General features: G+C 44.9%; 1 protein-coding gene across 1 annotated transcript in view; it reads right to left on the reverse strand.

Moving 5' to 3' along the window:
- The window catches only part of LOC141641723 (uncharacterized), a 34,585-nt gene extending 22,089 nt beyond the window's left edge, over positions 1 to 12,496 (reverse strand). The window contains exons 1-3 of the mRNA XM_074450375.1: positions 12,277 to 12,496; positions 12,039 to 12,191; positions 11,860 to 11,952 (exon numbers count right to left, since the gene is read on the reverse strand). Of these exons, the coding sequence (XP_074306476.1) occupies positions 11,860 to 11,952; positions 12,039 to 12,191; positions 12,277 to 12,492 (462 nt within the window). The 5' untranslated portion in view covers positions 12,493 to 12,496. The remainder of the gene's footprint in view (positions 1 to 11,859; positions 11,953 to 12,038; positions 12,192 to 12,276) is intronic.
- Between the last annotated feature and the right edge of the window lie 1,834 nt (positions 12,497 to 14,330).

Here is a 14,330-nt window from a genome sequence, read left to right on the forward strand (position 1 = left end):
GCCCTCCCGCTTTAGAGGCGCCCGCGGTCACAGACCAAGGGCGTCGTGATGCCTTGCCTCCGGAGTTGTGCAGGTACCTTACTGAGATGAGACGGGATATGGCTTTAGCCGTATTCCCTCTCTACGAGTTCCACATCCGGGCCCGGCGACCGATTCCAGAGGGGTGGCCGCATCCTTCCTTCTACCGATACCCAGCGGACGGGTACCCTCCACTATCCTCTGACTCAGATGAGGAGAAGGAGGAGACAGCAGAGAACGAGAGGTGCGGTTACGGGCGAGAAGCGGCCGCGAGAGCCGCCGAGAGAGGAGGCGAGTGACCCTCCGTTCGTACACGGTCGGGAGGATCGGGATGGAGATGACCGAGTCTCCCCCTTGTTTCTTCTTTGGTTTGGGGCGACGGTTTTGTTGAGTCGAGTACCCGAGAGACGCGTGGTGCCGACGACGAGTAGTTATCTTTGGTCTACTCACTTCCCCGAGTTTTAATTTGGTTTGGGGAAGTTCGTGTTTTGTATGTTCTCTCACTCTTTTTATTTTTCGTCTCCTTTATTTTTCTTTTTATTGGTTGTATACCCCCATCCCCCATTTTTCTGCTGGTGTATGCTGGAGGACAACGAGGGCGTTGTCCGTTTTGGTTTGGGGAGGGTATTGCATCCTTTTGAGTCTGCATCTGCATTTGTTTTGCATTCACGTTTAATTTTTCAGTTTGCATTTGTTGTTTATTTTCTTTAAAAATCAAAAAAATCCAAAAAAATTAGAAAATGTTAAAAATTCAAAAAATTTTCACGTTTGTTTTTGCATTTCGGTCGAGTCGGAACGGTAGATTCCCGTGATGAAACTGCACTTAACTTGTCAATTCACTTGAGCCTTGCACATTATTGATGGTTTTTAGCTTTGTCAATTCGCATAGTCTACGAATTTCTGCTCAAATAATGGGCCGTGTTTAGACTTGACACGATAAACCGGCAAACTACTTAAAAATTTCGAGTTTTAGAGCCCATAACTGGTGACATTCATGACCAGTTCATTAGGAATTTTGAGTAGTACTCCTTGCATAGCATGTTCGTCTCATTTGCACATTTATGACATTCAATTTCTTGTCAAATGCACATATTCGGGTCTGCGGTTGGTGTCACATGCAGGGAGGGTCTTGCAATTTCCCTTTCTTTATATCTTTCACCCATTTAGCTCCACATTGACCAAAACTTGCCCTTTTTGACCCATTAGCCACATTCCAAACTAAGCCTGCCTAGTCAAGCTAGTTAGTCTGTCCTTTTGTGGTATGTTTTCAGTTGCAGTTTGGTCCGTAATTCTCGTTTGGAGTTGGTGTTTGGATTGAGGAAGGAGGAAGTGAAAAGAAAAAAAAAAAGAAAAAAAAGTATTGAAAAAAAGAGAAAAAACGTGAAAGAAGGAAGAAAGAAAAAAAAATGAAAAATGATGTGATTCACGAAAAAAAAAAAGAAAGAGATAGATTGTGAAAAAAATTGGACCCTCTTGTCAGAGTTGAGAAGATGTTTGAAGACGTACAATCGACAAGAGGGTTAGTTGTTACAGTTAGTTAATTCAGACGATGTGTTTAAAAAAGGGAACTTTGTGACCGTCAGACTCCTCCACCCTTATTTTACATTTTTTGAGGAGATTGTGTTTCCAGTCTAGTGAGTTTTGTGCCAAGTGAAGGGCACCTGTGTTTAGTCTTTCAGACAGTTGAGATCCGGATGGTTTACTATGGTCCTGTTAGGAACTAGCTTGACGCTTTTACCTCCACATTTCCATAACTTGTTTAGCCTTTTCTCACCTGAACCTCACTATTCCCATATTATTTGCAAACCCTCGGCTGTGACGGACATTATTGGTTGGAGTGTGTGCATTAGTACTTGAATTGTCTTTCATCTTTGTTGCATGCATGCTATGTAGGTCGCAGTTAGGCGAGTGACTGTTTTTCTTCTCTCCTTTTACATATAACATTTGCCCTTTGCTTCATGAGAGAAGAGTGACCACGTGAGAGTCCGGTTTTGTTGGTCTTGCAAGGTCGATAGGTCAGCTTTATTTCTGAACAGCTTATAATTCGTTTTGCGTATTGATTTTGTCTAGCTTTAATGTTAATTTCTGTTGCATTAAAGTGGTTCAAGTGGACAAGTTAGGCTAGCTCTGAGTTATCATTTCCGTTCCATTAGTTTAGTTTTGAGTTTACTCGAGGGCGAGTAAAGGTTTGGTTTGGGGAGATTTGATACGTGCCTAATGTACGGTCTTTTTGGCCTATTTCAAAGACGTATTTCCATGCATTTTATATCTTTGTTTTCATAGTATTTTGCCCCGAATTGGCTACTTTGGTGTATTTTGTCCTTTTTGTAGGGATAATCGCGAAAGAAGCGAAACCATGCTCCATTTCGTCCTTTTTGCATGCATTTAGAGGAGACGGGATTGTCCCAGAGTGAGATGCTGCACCTGAAGTGTCGTGGCACGCATTACGAAGCGTATGGGTGGAGACGTGAGCTGAATTGAAGACCCAAGTGGTCTATCGAGTTGATTGGTGCTCTATCGAGCTGTTTGGAGGACGATCGAATGGTCCCTGAAGCTCCCGAGCTCGATCGAGAGGTTCCTTCCTCGATCGAGTAACCGACCTTTGATCAAGCCCTCGATCGAGAACCCTGCTGTTCGATCGAGGAGTTCCTGTTGAGACATTGGTCGATCGAGTGGTCTAATCCACTCGATCGAGAGGATTTCGTCTGTGGGCTTTAATTAGTCCGTGTTTTATTAATTACGCATAAACACTTAGGCTTTTCGGCTATATAACCTATGTTTAACTAGGTTATTAGTCATCTTTACTATCTTTAGGACTCTTATCACTTTTTACTCGAGACTATCTCTTTTACTATTTTTTTCATATTAGAAAAACCATCACATTACTTTTACGTTGCTTTCACTTTGGGGATTATTGCACTCGGATCTCGTCGTTCTTTACGCCGGATTGCTTAGATTGTAATCTCTTCCTTCTCTTAATAATAATTAACCCTTTGTTGCCCTTAATTCTTGTTTTATGTTATCATTATTTCTCGCCCTAATTTCTGTTATTGCGCTTTATAATTATTATTTCGTTATGTCTTCTCTGGAATATTATGTCGCTGTTAGATTAGTTATGAATATGAGTAGCTAATTCCCCTTCATGTTGGGATTAGGGGATCTGCGGTAGAATAATGACGACGTAGTGAATGAATTAGACGAATTGATATAAGAGACTCTGTCACTATAGCAATATAACTGTAATCACCGACCTAGTTGAGTGCACGCTTCTATGTCACCTATTAAATCGGCTACAATTAACCCTGGATCGAAAGATTGGATTAAATAGGCTGCTATAAACGTAGACTACCCTAATGAGGACGAAAGTTAAGTTAGTGGTATTTTAGGGTGGGAAGTGGACCAAAAGGACCTTCTAATATCCGTCTCATAATTAGTTAAATCGAATCATTTCTTGCTAAGTTGTTGAACTACCATAGTGAACCGAAGTCCCGACATGCTTCTCTCTTATTGATTGTTTAATTCATTTTCCGCTTATCTCGCTTTCCTCTTTTTTCTCTTCTTTTAACTCCGTAGTTTAGAACCAAAAATTCAATCAACCCCATTGTTACCATAGGATTAGAGATAGACAGCTGTAGTTGCATTACCTCCCTGAGGATTCGATACTCGACTGCCTCTACTACATATTTAGTTGAGACCGTTAGGTTTTATTTTTGACAGGTCAACGACAGGCGTGTCACAATTACAAAAGACCAAGGCTGATCTTTCAGTCTGGCAATTAATAGCAAGCTCATTCCCACATCGCCAAGCTTTACTGCAAGCTTTGGCCAAGCTAAGTGTAGCACATAACTCCACTCCTGAAGATGTAGTCAACTTGGTCTTCCAAGAATCACCAAAGCTAAGTAATCCTATTACTTTCTCAGACGAAGACTTGCCACCTTTTGGCGTTAGTCACAACCTTGCTCTATACATCACTGTCATTTGTCTAAAGAAGAATGTGCCAATGACCTTGGTAGATGATGGCTCCGCGGTCAACGTCATACCCCTCAAAACGGCATACAAGCTACGCATGAAAGAGTCGGATTGGACTCCCACCAATCAAGGTGTACGTGCGTATGACGGTACACGACGAAAAGTGGTTGGACTTGCTAGCCTAACCATAGCCACGGGACCAATCGAACGAAAAGTTAACTTCCAAATAGTGGACATCGAAGCTTCATTCAATATACTTCTGGGAAGGCCTTGGATTCATGCTTCCAAAGCAGTAACATCCACCCTTCACCAAAAGATCAAGATCCCACTAAATGGCAAAGTAGTGACGATCACTTCGTCACCCATCAAGGCAATAATCGAGAAACAATCAAACAATCAAGTCCTTGCGGATCCCATATACTAACTTGGGGGCTTCCAAAGTGTGAATATCATAGAAAGTGAGTTGGCACCTCTATACTATAATCCCTACTCCAACTTAGTGGTCAACCACATACTCAAGTCCCAGGGATACTTCCCTGGAATGCCTTTGAACCCTATTCGGAAGAATACCTTCGCACCACACAAGAAAGGCAACTCAACAAGGATACCACTTGGACTAGGGTACAAACCTACAAAAGAGGAAGTCCTCGAAATGCTGGCCCAAGTCCAAAACCGCAAGCACGTAGGAGTCCAAATGAGACCTTATCTCCCTACCTTAAATGGATACTTTGTTCAAAAAGGAAGTTCGGAGCTCTTTCATGGATTTCCCGAACCTTGGCATTACCTTGAGAGGAAGCTAGCCGGAATCGAGATCTTTCACGATTGCTACTTCATTCCTCCAGAAACGGTTCCTACCGTCAAAACCCGTTAAGCACCTTGCTTAGACGAACAAGCTGTTAGCCTATTGTTTGGAGAGGACCGATTCGTTAGGGCCGCGCAGGATGAGATCATTACCATGATACTTCATGACGATCGCTTCAACCCCACCGCGTTGATCACAGAAACCGACACAAAGCAGCAGAAAGGATGGAGAAAATCAATCAAGTGGACCAACAACCAAGGAAGACTCTTCAAGCTCACCACTGGAGAAGGAGAGATGTTCAAAGGAGAACCAGAAGACGATGAATTCGAGTCGGAGTCGGAGTCAGAGTCGGAGTCTAGAGAAGTCATTAGAGAGTCTACTCCTGTTGTCGTCCCCACTCCCTTTGTTTCTCCTAGCTTAGCCTCGAGTAGTCACAGTAGTTCGGGAAATGCCCCAACCACTGTCCCTTTGCCACCACTGACCATGGATCAGTTGGCTTCTTTGTTTCAAATTTACTCAAATCTTAATATGAATAAATCAGGTTCTGCTTACTCTCTGTGTTCTTTCGAGTGCAATTCCGTTTATGATGATACTGAGGATGACCAAGACCCAGACTTAGCCGAAATACCTCCCTACGTAGCCAAAGAAATATTACAGGAAGGGGAAGGGGGACCAGTAATAGAGGACACCGAACCCATCAACGTAGGAACCGAACTAGAACCCCAAGAACTTAGGATAGGGACTACCTTGAGCTCTACCGAAAGGGCCGATTTCATAGACCTCCTAAATGAATTTAAAGACGTTTTTGCTTGGTCCTACAAAGACATGCCAGGGATCGACAGGGATATTGCCGAACATAGGATTCCGATTAAGCCAGGTTTCAAACCTGTGAAACAGAAGCTTTGACGAATGAGAACAGAATGGGCTCTAAAGATTAAGGAAGAAGTTGATAAGCAATTCAAAGCCGGGTTCATCAAAGTTTCCGAGTATTTTGACTGGGTAGCCAACATAGTACCCGTACCCAAAAAGGATGGGAGAATCCGTGTTTGTGTTGACTTTAGGGATTTGAACAAAGCGAGTCCAAAAGATGACTTTCCTCTACCTCACATCGACATATTAGTGGACAATACTGCAGACCACGCATTACTATCCTTCATGGATGGATATGCGGGTTATAACCAAATCAATATGGCCATGGAAGATATGCATAAGACCGCATTCGTCACCCAATGGGGAACCTACTGCTATACCAACGCACCGCGACTACACTCTTACATGACATGATGCACAAAGAAGTTGAGGTATACGTAGATGACATGATCGTCAAATCCAAAGAAAGAGAGGGACATATTGCGAACCTTCGCAAATTCTTCGCAAGGCTACGAAAGCACAACATGAGGCTCAATCCTCAGAAATGCACATTTGGGGTAACATCTGGCAAACTCCTGGGATACGTGGTTAGTCAAAGAGGAATAGAAATAGATCCTTCCAAAATCAAAGCTCTGATCGAAATGCCACAACCCCGAACAGAAAAAGAAGTCAGAGGATTCCTGGGAAAGGTACAATACATAAGTCAATTCATATCGAAACTTACGATGATTTACAAGAAACTCAAGAAAACAGACCACACCATGTGGGATGATGATTGCCAAAAGGCGTTTACCGAATCAAGGAGATATTGGCTAAACCACCAGTGCTCATGCCGCCACAACGAGATCAACCTCTTGGTTTATATCTCACAGTAACTGAAACCGCCATGGGTGCTATGCTGGCTCAAACCGTAGGAAGTGAAGAAAGAGCTATTTACTATCTAAGTAAGAAGTTCTTGGAATATGAGTGCAAATACTCACAACACGAAAAGACATGCCTCGCTTTTGTGTGGGCAACGAAGAAGCTACGTCACTACATGCTTAGCTACTCCATCAAGATATACTCCAAAATGGATCCAGTCAAATACCTCTTCGAAAAACCCGTCCTCAACGGACGTCTAGCAAGATGGACTCTGATGCTCTCAGAATTCGACCTTAAATATGTGCCACTGAAAGTCATAAAAGGTCGCGCCGTCGCCGAGTTCTTCGCGGAAAATCCTATCAACGACGCACAAACCATAGATACTTGGTCATTTCCCGACGAGGATATACTTCAAACAGATGTAGACTCCTGGGATCTATACTTTGATGGAGCATCAAACTTAAGAGGATTCGGAATAGGAGTGTTGCTCATTTCTCCTGAAGGTGAGCATACACCAATTGCTGTCAAACTCGACTTCGAGGTGACAAACAACGCTGCAGAGTATGAAGCTTGTCTCATCGGACTACAAGCAGCAGTAAGCTTAGGAATCAAAAACCTCCGAGTACATGGGGATTCATCACTAATCATCAACCAAGTTACAGGATCTTGGAAAATCCGAAGAGAAAGCCTTGCACCTTATCAGGCTAGGATAGACCAAGTGGCTCAATTCTTTGATCACGTAACCTACTTACACCTACCTCGAGAGGAAAATCAATTTGCAGACGCTCTTGCGAAACTTTCATCTTTGATAAACATGCCAGATCACATGATAGACATGCCTTTGTGCATCGAACGACGGTCAGAACCAGCTTATGTCCATCAAATCACCGATGAAGAGGAAATCGCGCAGGAACCCTGGTTCCAAGAAATCTTGAATTTTAAGCTCAATGGTACCTATCCACCCGATATGGACAAGAGGGGACAACGTGCTATACGCCTATTAGCTTCCCAATACATTCTGATGCAAGGAGAATTATACAAAAGAACACCTCTTGGTGTAGTCCTACGTTGCCTTGATCATTCACAGGCACGAAAGGTGATGGAAGAAGTCCATGATGGAGAATGCGGTCCCCACATGAGTGGGCCTATGATGGCAAAGAAAATCACACGTTTGGGATATTATTGGACCACGATGGAATCTGATTGCATCAAATATGTGAGACATTGCCACAATTGTCAAATCTTCGGGAATGTACAACATGTCCCTCCTTCATTGCTCTATACGATGACATCTCCTTGGCCATTTTCTGCATGGGGAATTGACATAATCGGAAAGATAACCCCAGTTTAAACAGGAGGTCACTGTTTCATTCTAGTAGCAATTGACTACTTCACCAAATGGGTAGAAGCGGCTTCCTACACTGGTCTTACAGCTAAAAATGTGGCAAAGTTCATACAAAACAACATCATCTGTCGATATGGTTGCCCACATGAGATCATTAGTGATAATGGATCACACTTCCAAGCCGAAACCGAGCAATTGCTAGCCAAATATAAGATTAAGCATCACCACAGACTAACGGCGCGGTAGAGGCGGCAAACAAGAATGTTGTCACAATTCTCAAGAAAATGACTGACAACTACAGGGATTGGCCAAGCAAGATACCCTTTGCTTTATGGGGGTATCGTACATCAGTTAGGACGCCCACTGGGGCTACTCCTTTCTATTTGACCTACGGCATGGAAGCCGTACAACCAGTCGAACTAGAACTACCATCCTTGCGTATTCTACTCGAAAGTCAAATCCCTGAAGCTGATTGGAAGAAGGATAGATATGAAGAACTCATCCTCCTGGATGAACGTCGGCTACGCGCCTTACATAATGTCCAAACATATCAAGCACGTATCAAACGAGCTTTCAACAAAAGGGTTAGGCCAAGAAACATCAAAGAAGGAGACTTAGTACTCAAATCGGTTAGAGCTCTTTTACCTGTCGACCCAAGGGGAAAATTCAAACCTAATTGGGCCGAACCATATCTAGTCAAATCCATACTCCCAGGGGGTGCGGTTAAAATCACAGACCTAGATGGGAATGAGTTTTCAAACCCAACAAACCTTGACCAGCTGAAACGATACTATACCTAGAATAGGACCTCACACGCGCCTCGCGTAAACCCATGTGTCGCTCTTGTGGCACTAAATAAACGGCCCCTGGCCAAGCTGAAATAAGCTAAGTGTCACTGTGCTCTTGCATTTTGACAAATTTGTCGTCCTCATATCATCAAATAAACTAAATTCGCACCTTGAGAACAAGCAAAAGCTCATGCTTATTTTCTATGTTCATTACAAGCTCTTGCTTCGAACAATTATTCTTTTACATTTACTCGAACTACGCGCAAGGGTTTGATTTCGCTTTTTTAAAGTGAATACGTAGGCAATCCTTCACCGGATTCAACCCAATATATCTAAAATGTAAATAGAAGGACATTTGCATTGCATTTGAAATTCGACAAGAATAATAAAAGAAAATCACAACGGTTTCATAACCATTCAACCTTTTTTATTCCATTCGCTTTCTAATAATAGTAGTACGTTACATAATAAAAATAGAATAGGCTAGGATTCTAAAAATCCCTCCTTTTTATTACAACAATAATAATAATAATCAAATAATAAATAAGGACTCGGGCTATTCTTCCATCTTCCCTTTGCCCTTGTCATTCTTGTCATACTTCTTGTCACGACCTCGAGCTGGGCGCTCATGCACCACTTCAGACCTAATCACCAACGGTCTATCTCGAGGCCTGACTCTTCCATTCTCGCCAACCACCATCTCTGCGACAGGAGTAGTCTTTGATTTCTTCGAAGGACGAATGACCTGAAGCCCGACTTCTTCTTCTCCCTCTGTCAGATGCTTCTCTTTCTCTTTTTCTCCCTCGCGCACCTTGTAGTCGACAGGTTCGCTTTTCCTTAGTCTCTCGCGCTCTTCCGAAGTCGCAGCCTTTCTCCACCTCAGATAAGAATCCGACACCCATAAAGCATTGGCGGAGAAGTTCAAGAACCACATGTTTCTTTGGGACCATTTAATAGCCCACTCTCTTCGGCTCTCGGTAGTAAGCGCCACAGCAGTCTGCGGGACGGTGTCAAGCCTCGGGATCGTCTGCTTCAGCCCAACTTGCCTCATCAATCTTTCCGGAAAGATGCATACCATGAACTCCAATCCCGGAATGCGCACGGACCTAGTAGGATCCAAAGAAGACACTCCAGTGACAGACTTGAGGTGCCACCACGGTACGACCCACCTAATCAACGGGCCATCATCACTCTTCAGCATGTTCTTCCAATAATCGCAGACCCGGGTGAAGTCCACCATGTACAAACGCGTCCTCATCGCAATCATACGGGAATGATAGGAAAGTGCATGAACTGGGGGCTCGATCAATCGGAGCCGTTCCATAAGCCAAAACTACCAAAAGCAGGTATTAGACACCGAAAAAAAAGAAAAAAAGAACAAAAAAAAAAAAAAAAAACGAACGAAAACAAAAACAACAAAAAAGAGAAAAAGAAAAGGTGTCTTTTACCTGCAAAATGACGGGACTCCCCAAAAAACGGTAGATCGCGGTTGGATTTCCTATTATCCAAGCCCAAGATAATCTCCCCTAAGCATAAGCAAGCTGGGCTCCTGCGCAGCTCCATTTGCTCGATAAGGCACAAAAGACGAGGATCACCTCTCAAGTCTTCATCAACATGCCCTTGGAAGACATACACATGCAACAAACAAAAGCCAAATGCTCTCCTCCTAGCAACGTGAGAGACAGTAGGGTCAGCCCTGTTGATGAATCGATCAATAAAGTCCAACATTCTCACGCCTTTCGGGGTAACTAGACGATCCACCTCAAGTCTGGTCAGTCCAAGCAAGTCTCTGAATTTGCTCTTATACCCTTGTGAAGTAGAAAGAATGGCAGGTAAATGTTCGGGATCCCATCCACCAATAGCAGCTATTTCTTCAGGAAATGGGCAAATGTCACCTCCTGGGAACGCGAAAACATGATAATTCGGGTCCCAATAGTCAAGGCAAGCATCCAAGAATGGTTTTACAATTTTAATGAGTTTCAAACTCAACAAAGACCCAAGGTTATAAGCACCCATGTCATGCTTCTCCATATTCGAAAATTCATTAGTCCATTCCTTCAAGCGGATCTCCAAAGTATTCATGATGATAATTTTCTTTTGAAAATTTATTTTGGGAATTTTATGTGAATAGACGAAGAAAAGACGGAAGATTTATGTGAATTAAAACTCCATCGACGCTTCTATTTATACTAATTGCTGTTTCCAAAAATCCGCCAGAACGGACCGGCAGGAACAGGCGCAAAGACTGCTGCGCCTCTTCAAAGGGACGCAGCTCATGCTGCGCCTCTTCCCCAGTCTCACTTCTATGATTTCCGTGTTGGATCTTTCCTAATTCTATAACGCATGATTTCCTATCCCTGCGGAGTTGTATTTTGGTAAATACGGGGAGATTACCATGTTACGAGTTTCCTAAATTCGCGGGCACGCATTTCGAGGCGACGTCGACACTTTCGCCATTTCATCACACTAAATTTCATTCTTTCTAGGAAATAAATTTCATTTTCCTTTTGGGAAATAATTTTCTTTTGTTTTCATTTTTTTAACAAATTTCAACATTTCATTTCTACATTTCATTTCTACATTTCATTTCTACACTTATAGATTTCTCTTTTTTCTTTTTTTAGGGGGTAACCCTCCCTACCGTCCGGTGACTACCATCCGGTCATTTCCGGCAAAATTTTTGCATTTTTTACGTTCTTTTGAGTCTTTTTTGCGCTAATTAAGGCCATATGTATAAAATGTATGTTCTGCGTGATTTCTATGTAAATTTCGGCAGCATGACGGCGTAAACCGCTATCTACCAAACCTGTTCAAGAACTAACCTGCAGATACAAGCAACACAACCCAGCAGCAAAGGCACTCAGGCCGTCGTATATACACCAAATGAAGCAAATATACAAGCAAACTGGGGGCTTGCGCCCCAAACAAAGCCAAAAATGTTCAAAATCAGATGTACAAATCTACAAAACTACACAAAACTACTGTTGGGCACCCTCCAACTCAGCAACTCTCGCCGTAAGAGCGGCAATCTCGGCATCCCGAAACTCGAGCTCCCTCAACAAGCGAGCTGTCTCCTCCCGAGACTGGGTCAGCTCTCGCTCCGACTCACGGCCAGCCTGTAAACAGAAGTAAAGTGGCTTATGTCAATCAATTCAAGCAAAATCGAAAATCAAAAAAAATCAAAAGAAATCAAATGAGGTTCATACCTGACGACCTCGATCACCGACGAGTGCCTCGATGGCGGTAGCTCGTAGCCGGTTGGCCACCCTCCATAGCGCCACGAACCGAGATGGCGCGACCTGCATTTCAAAAGAAATTCTCAGTAAATCGAACAAGTTCAATCAAATGTGTTCTTACACGAAAGGTATATAAACTGGAGGCTCACCCTCCGAATCAGATGCTGCCAGTCGTCTAGGCCAGCATCCGTCACAGCTACGTCAAAGTCACGCAACTCGGAGATCGTCGTCCTCCCGGTCGCGTCAGTGTACTCAAGAGTCTCGGGGTACACTGGGGGCTCGATGCCCGCCGCCTCGACCTCCTGCAAGGACAAATAGCTCTCATTAATCGATGATCTTTCGTCGTAATTCTCAAAATCAAATCAAGGAAAAGTAAAAGATACTCACCACTACTGGCCAGTACGCCAACCTCCCGTAAAGGAACGCCGAGTAGTCCTCGCCAGGGAGAAGAAGGTCGTCGCCACTGGCACCAGCCAGGTCCGCCTCCCTCTCAACCTCAGTAGGCTCCCTGAACATCGTCCTCGGAGGATCAACGGGAACCGTCAACGCGTCCCGAGAGCACTGACGAGCCAAACGCTCGCCCAGATACCACACAGGACCCATCGACGTCCACAACAGCAGCCGACTCGGGTTCCTAGGTCGAAGGACCTCAGCGATAAAAGGAGGCGCTCCAGCGTACTCCGCCCAAGGTCTGGGCACCCACTGCGACAAGATAAGGCAAAGATCATTCCTATGATCAAGCGAAGGCAAAGGATAAGAAATATAAATGAATACGAGTGGGATACTCACGCTGCTCAGCTGAAGGGCGTTCACGTCCCGCCGACAGACATTGTGCGAAGAACGCTTGCTCTTCGTCCGACACATCACCCAATCCCTCACCACGGGATAGGTCTTCTCCAGCGGCTCCGTCCTCTTCGGCGCGAGACTCGGGAAGTAGGAGTACACCCACGCCTGTAAAACAGAATAATCAAGAACGATCCTTCGTAATTCGATAAAGATAGGAATTTGCTATTAAAAGGGAGGATTCATACCTCCAACAGTAGTCCAGGTCCGACAACACCTGGAGAAGTCCCCTTCTCCATCAGCTCTGGACGAACCATGGCCCTCATGAAGCGGATGAGGACCGCAAAACCAGCAGTGACCCAGTCCCAGCGCCCTAGGGAACTCAGGTTAGAAAGAAAGGGAAGAAGCTTCGTCGACAGTCTCTCACCCTTGTCTCCGAGATAAATCGAAGACAGAAACCACCAAAGCCACAGGCGAGCCCTCTGCTCAGCTGTGCAGGGAGGAGGAGCCGTCTCCCTCCCATCGATCGTCACCAGCGCCGGGGTCTTCCCCGCGAAGTAGTCTCGAACGTAGGTACTGAGTACCAAACCCGGCACTGCAACAGCCTTCGGCGACAAGTTCCAACCGATCAACCTCCTCGCCTCAGCCGAGTCCGCCCTCATGGCAGTCTCCGGCCACACCATCTCCTCGGTCCCGCACGGCAGACCAGAGATCATGCCGTAATCCTCCAGAGTAACTCCCACCTCACCGAAAGGCAGGTGAAACGTGGAAGTCGTATCCCAAAATCGGTCCAAGAAAGCGCGGACCAGGCTAAGGTTAGCCCGCAACTTCCTCTTCACGATATCCCTCCAGACCTGAACCAGAGGACCAAACGCTCCACGCTCGATCATGGCCCTCTCCTCCGCCGACAGCCGCTCGTAGTGCTCCATTGCTGTCGTGTAACCCGAGAACGACCTGATGTTCCCGGCCTCCTATAATGATTTAAAACAAAGCTATCTTTAGTTTTGGCTGAAATTTGAAAGAAATTTGGACAAAAAAGAATGAAAGAGGACAGGTAGTGAGTAGTGAATTCCTATTTACCAGACTCTTCACCGTCCTGTAGGACAGGTGACCCTCTGCAGCCCACACGAGATGCCTACTCTCCCAGGTCTCGGCCCATGCAGGAGCTCCCCTCAGCTGACGACCCCCTCGCCCGACGTTGGCTCGTCTCGGGATCTCCTCCTCCTCGACAGCCTCCTCCTCGTGAAACTCAGCAGCCATCACCGCGGCGGTGAAGGCCCCGCTCTAAAGCCTCCTCACGGTAGTGGCGTCTATCTCCATGGGAGTCCTCCCAGAAGTAGAAGCCTCATCACCTGCAACGTTAAAGTAAATTCAGGCCGCGTCACATGACGACAAGCCTTTGTTAAGGAGTTTTCGAGCCTTCAAAGCCCTGAAAACGCCCCTTTCCATGCCATCTTTGGCCATATTCCCGCCAACCCAATCACTCATGTGATGAATTGGGTCAAGTCAAGTCCAAGTCGAAGCCTAGTTCCGGGTTCAAGTCGAAAATTCGGCAGCATTCCGCTATAACGGCGATTATGCCCTAAAAGGTGTCCCGAAAAAGTTGTTACAAACCAAAATTCCGAGATGGTGGAAAGTTTACCCATCATCCAAGGATT

This window comes from Silene latifolia, chromosome 2 (genome assembly GCF_048544455.1).
Source record: "Silene latifolia isolate original U9 population chromosome 2, ASM4854445v1, whole genome shotgun sequence".
Classification (NCBI taxonomy): Eukaryota; Viridiplantae; Streptophyta; class Magnoliopsida; order Caryophyllales; family Caryophyllaceae; genus Silene; species Silene latifolia.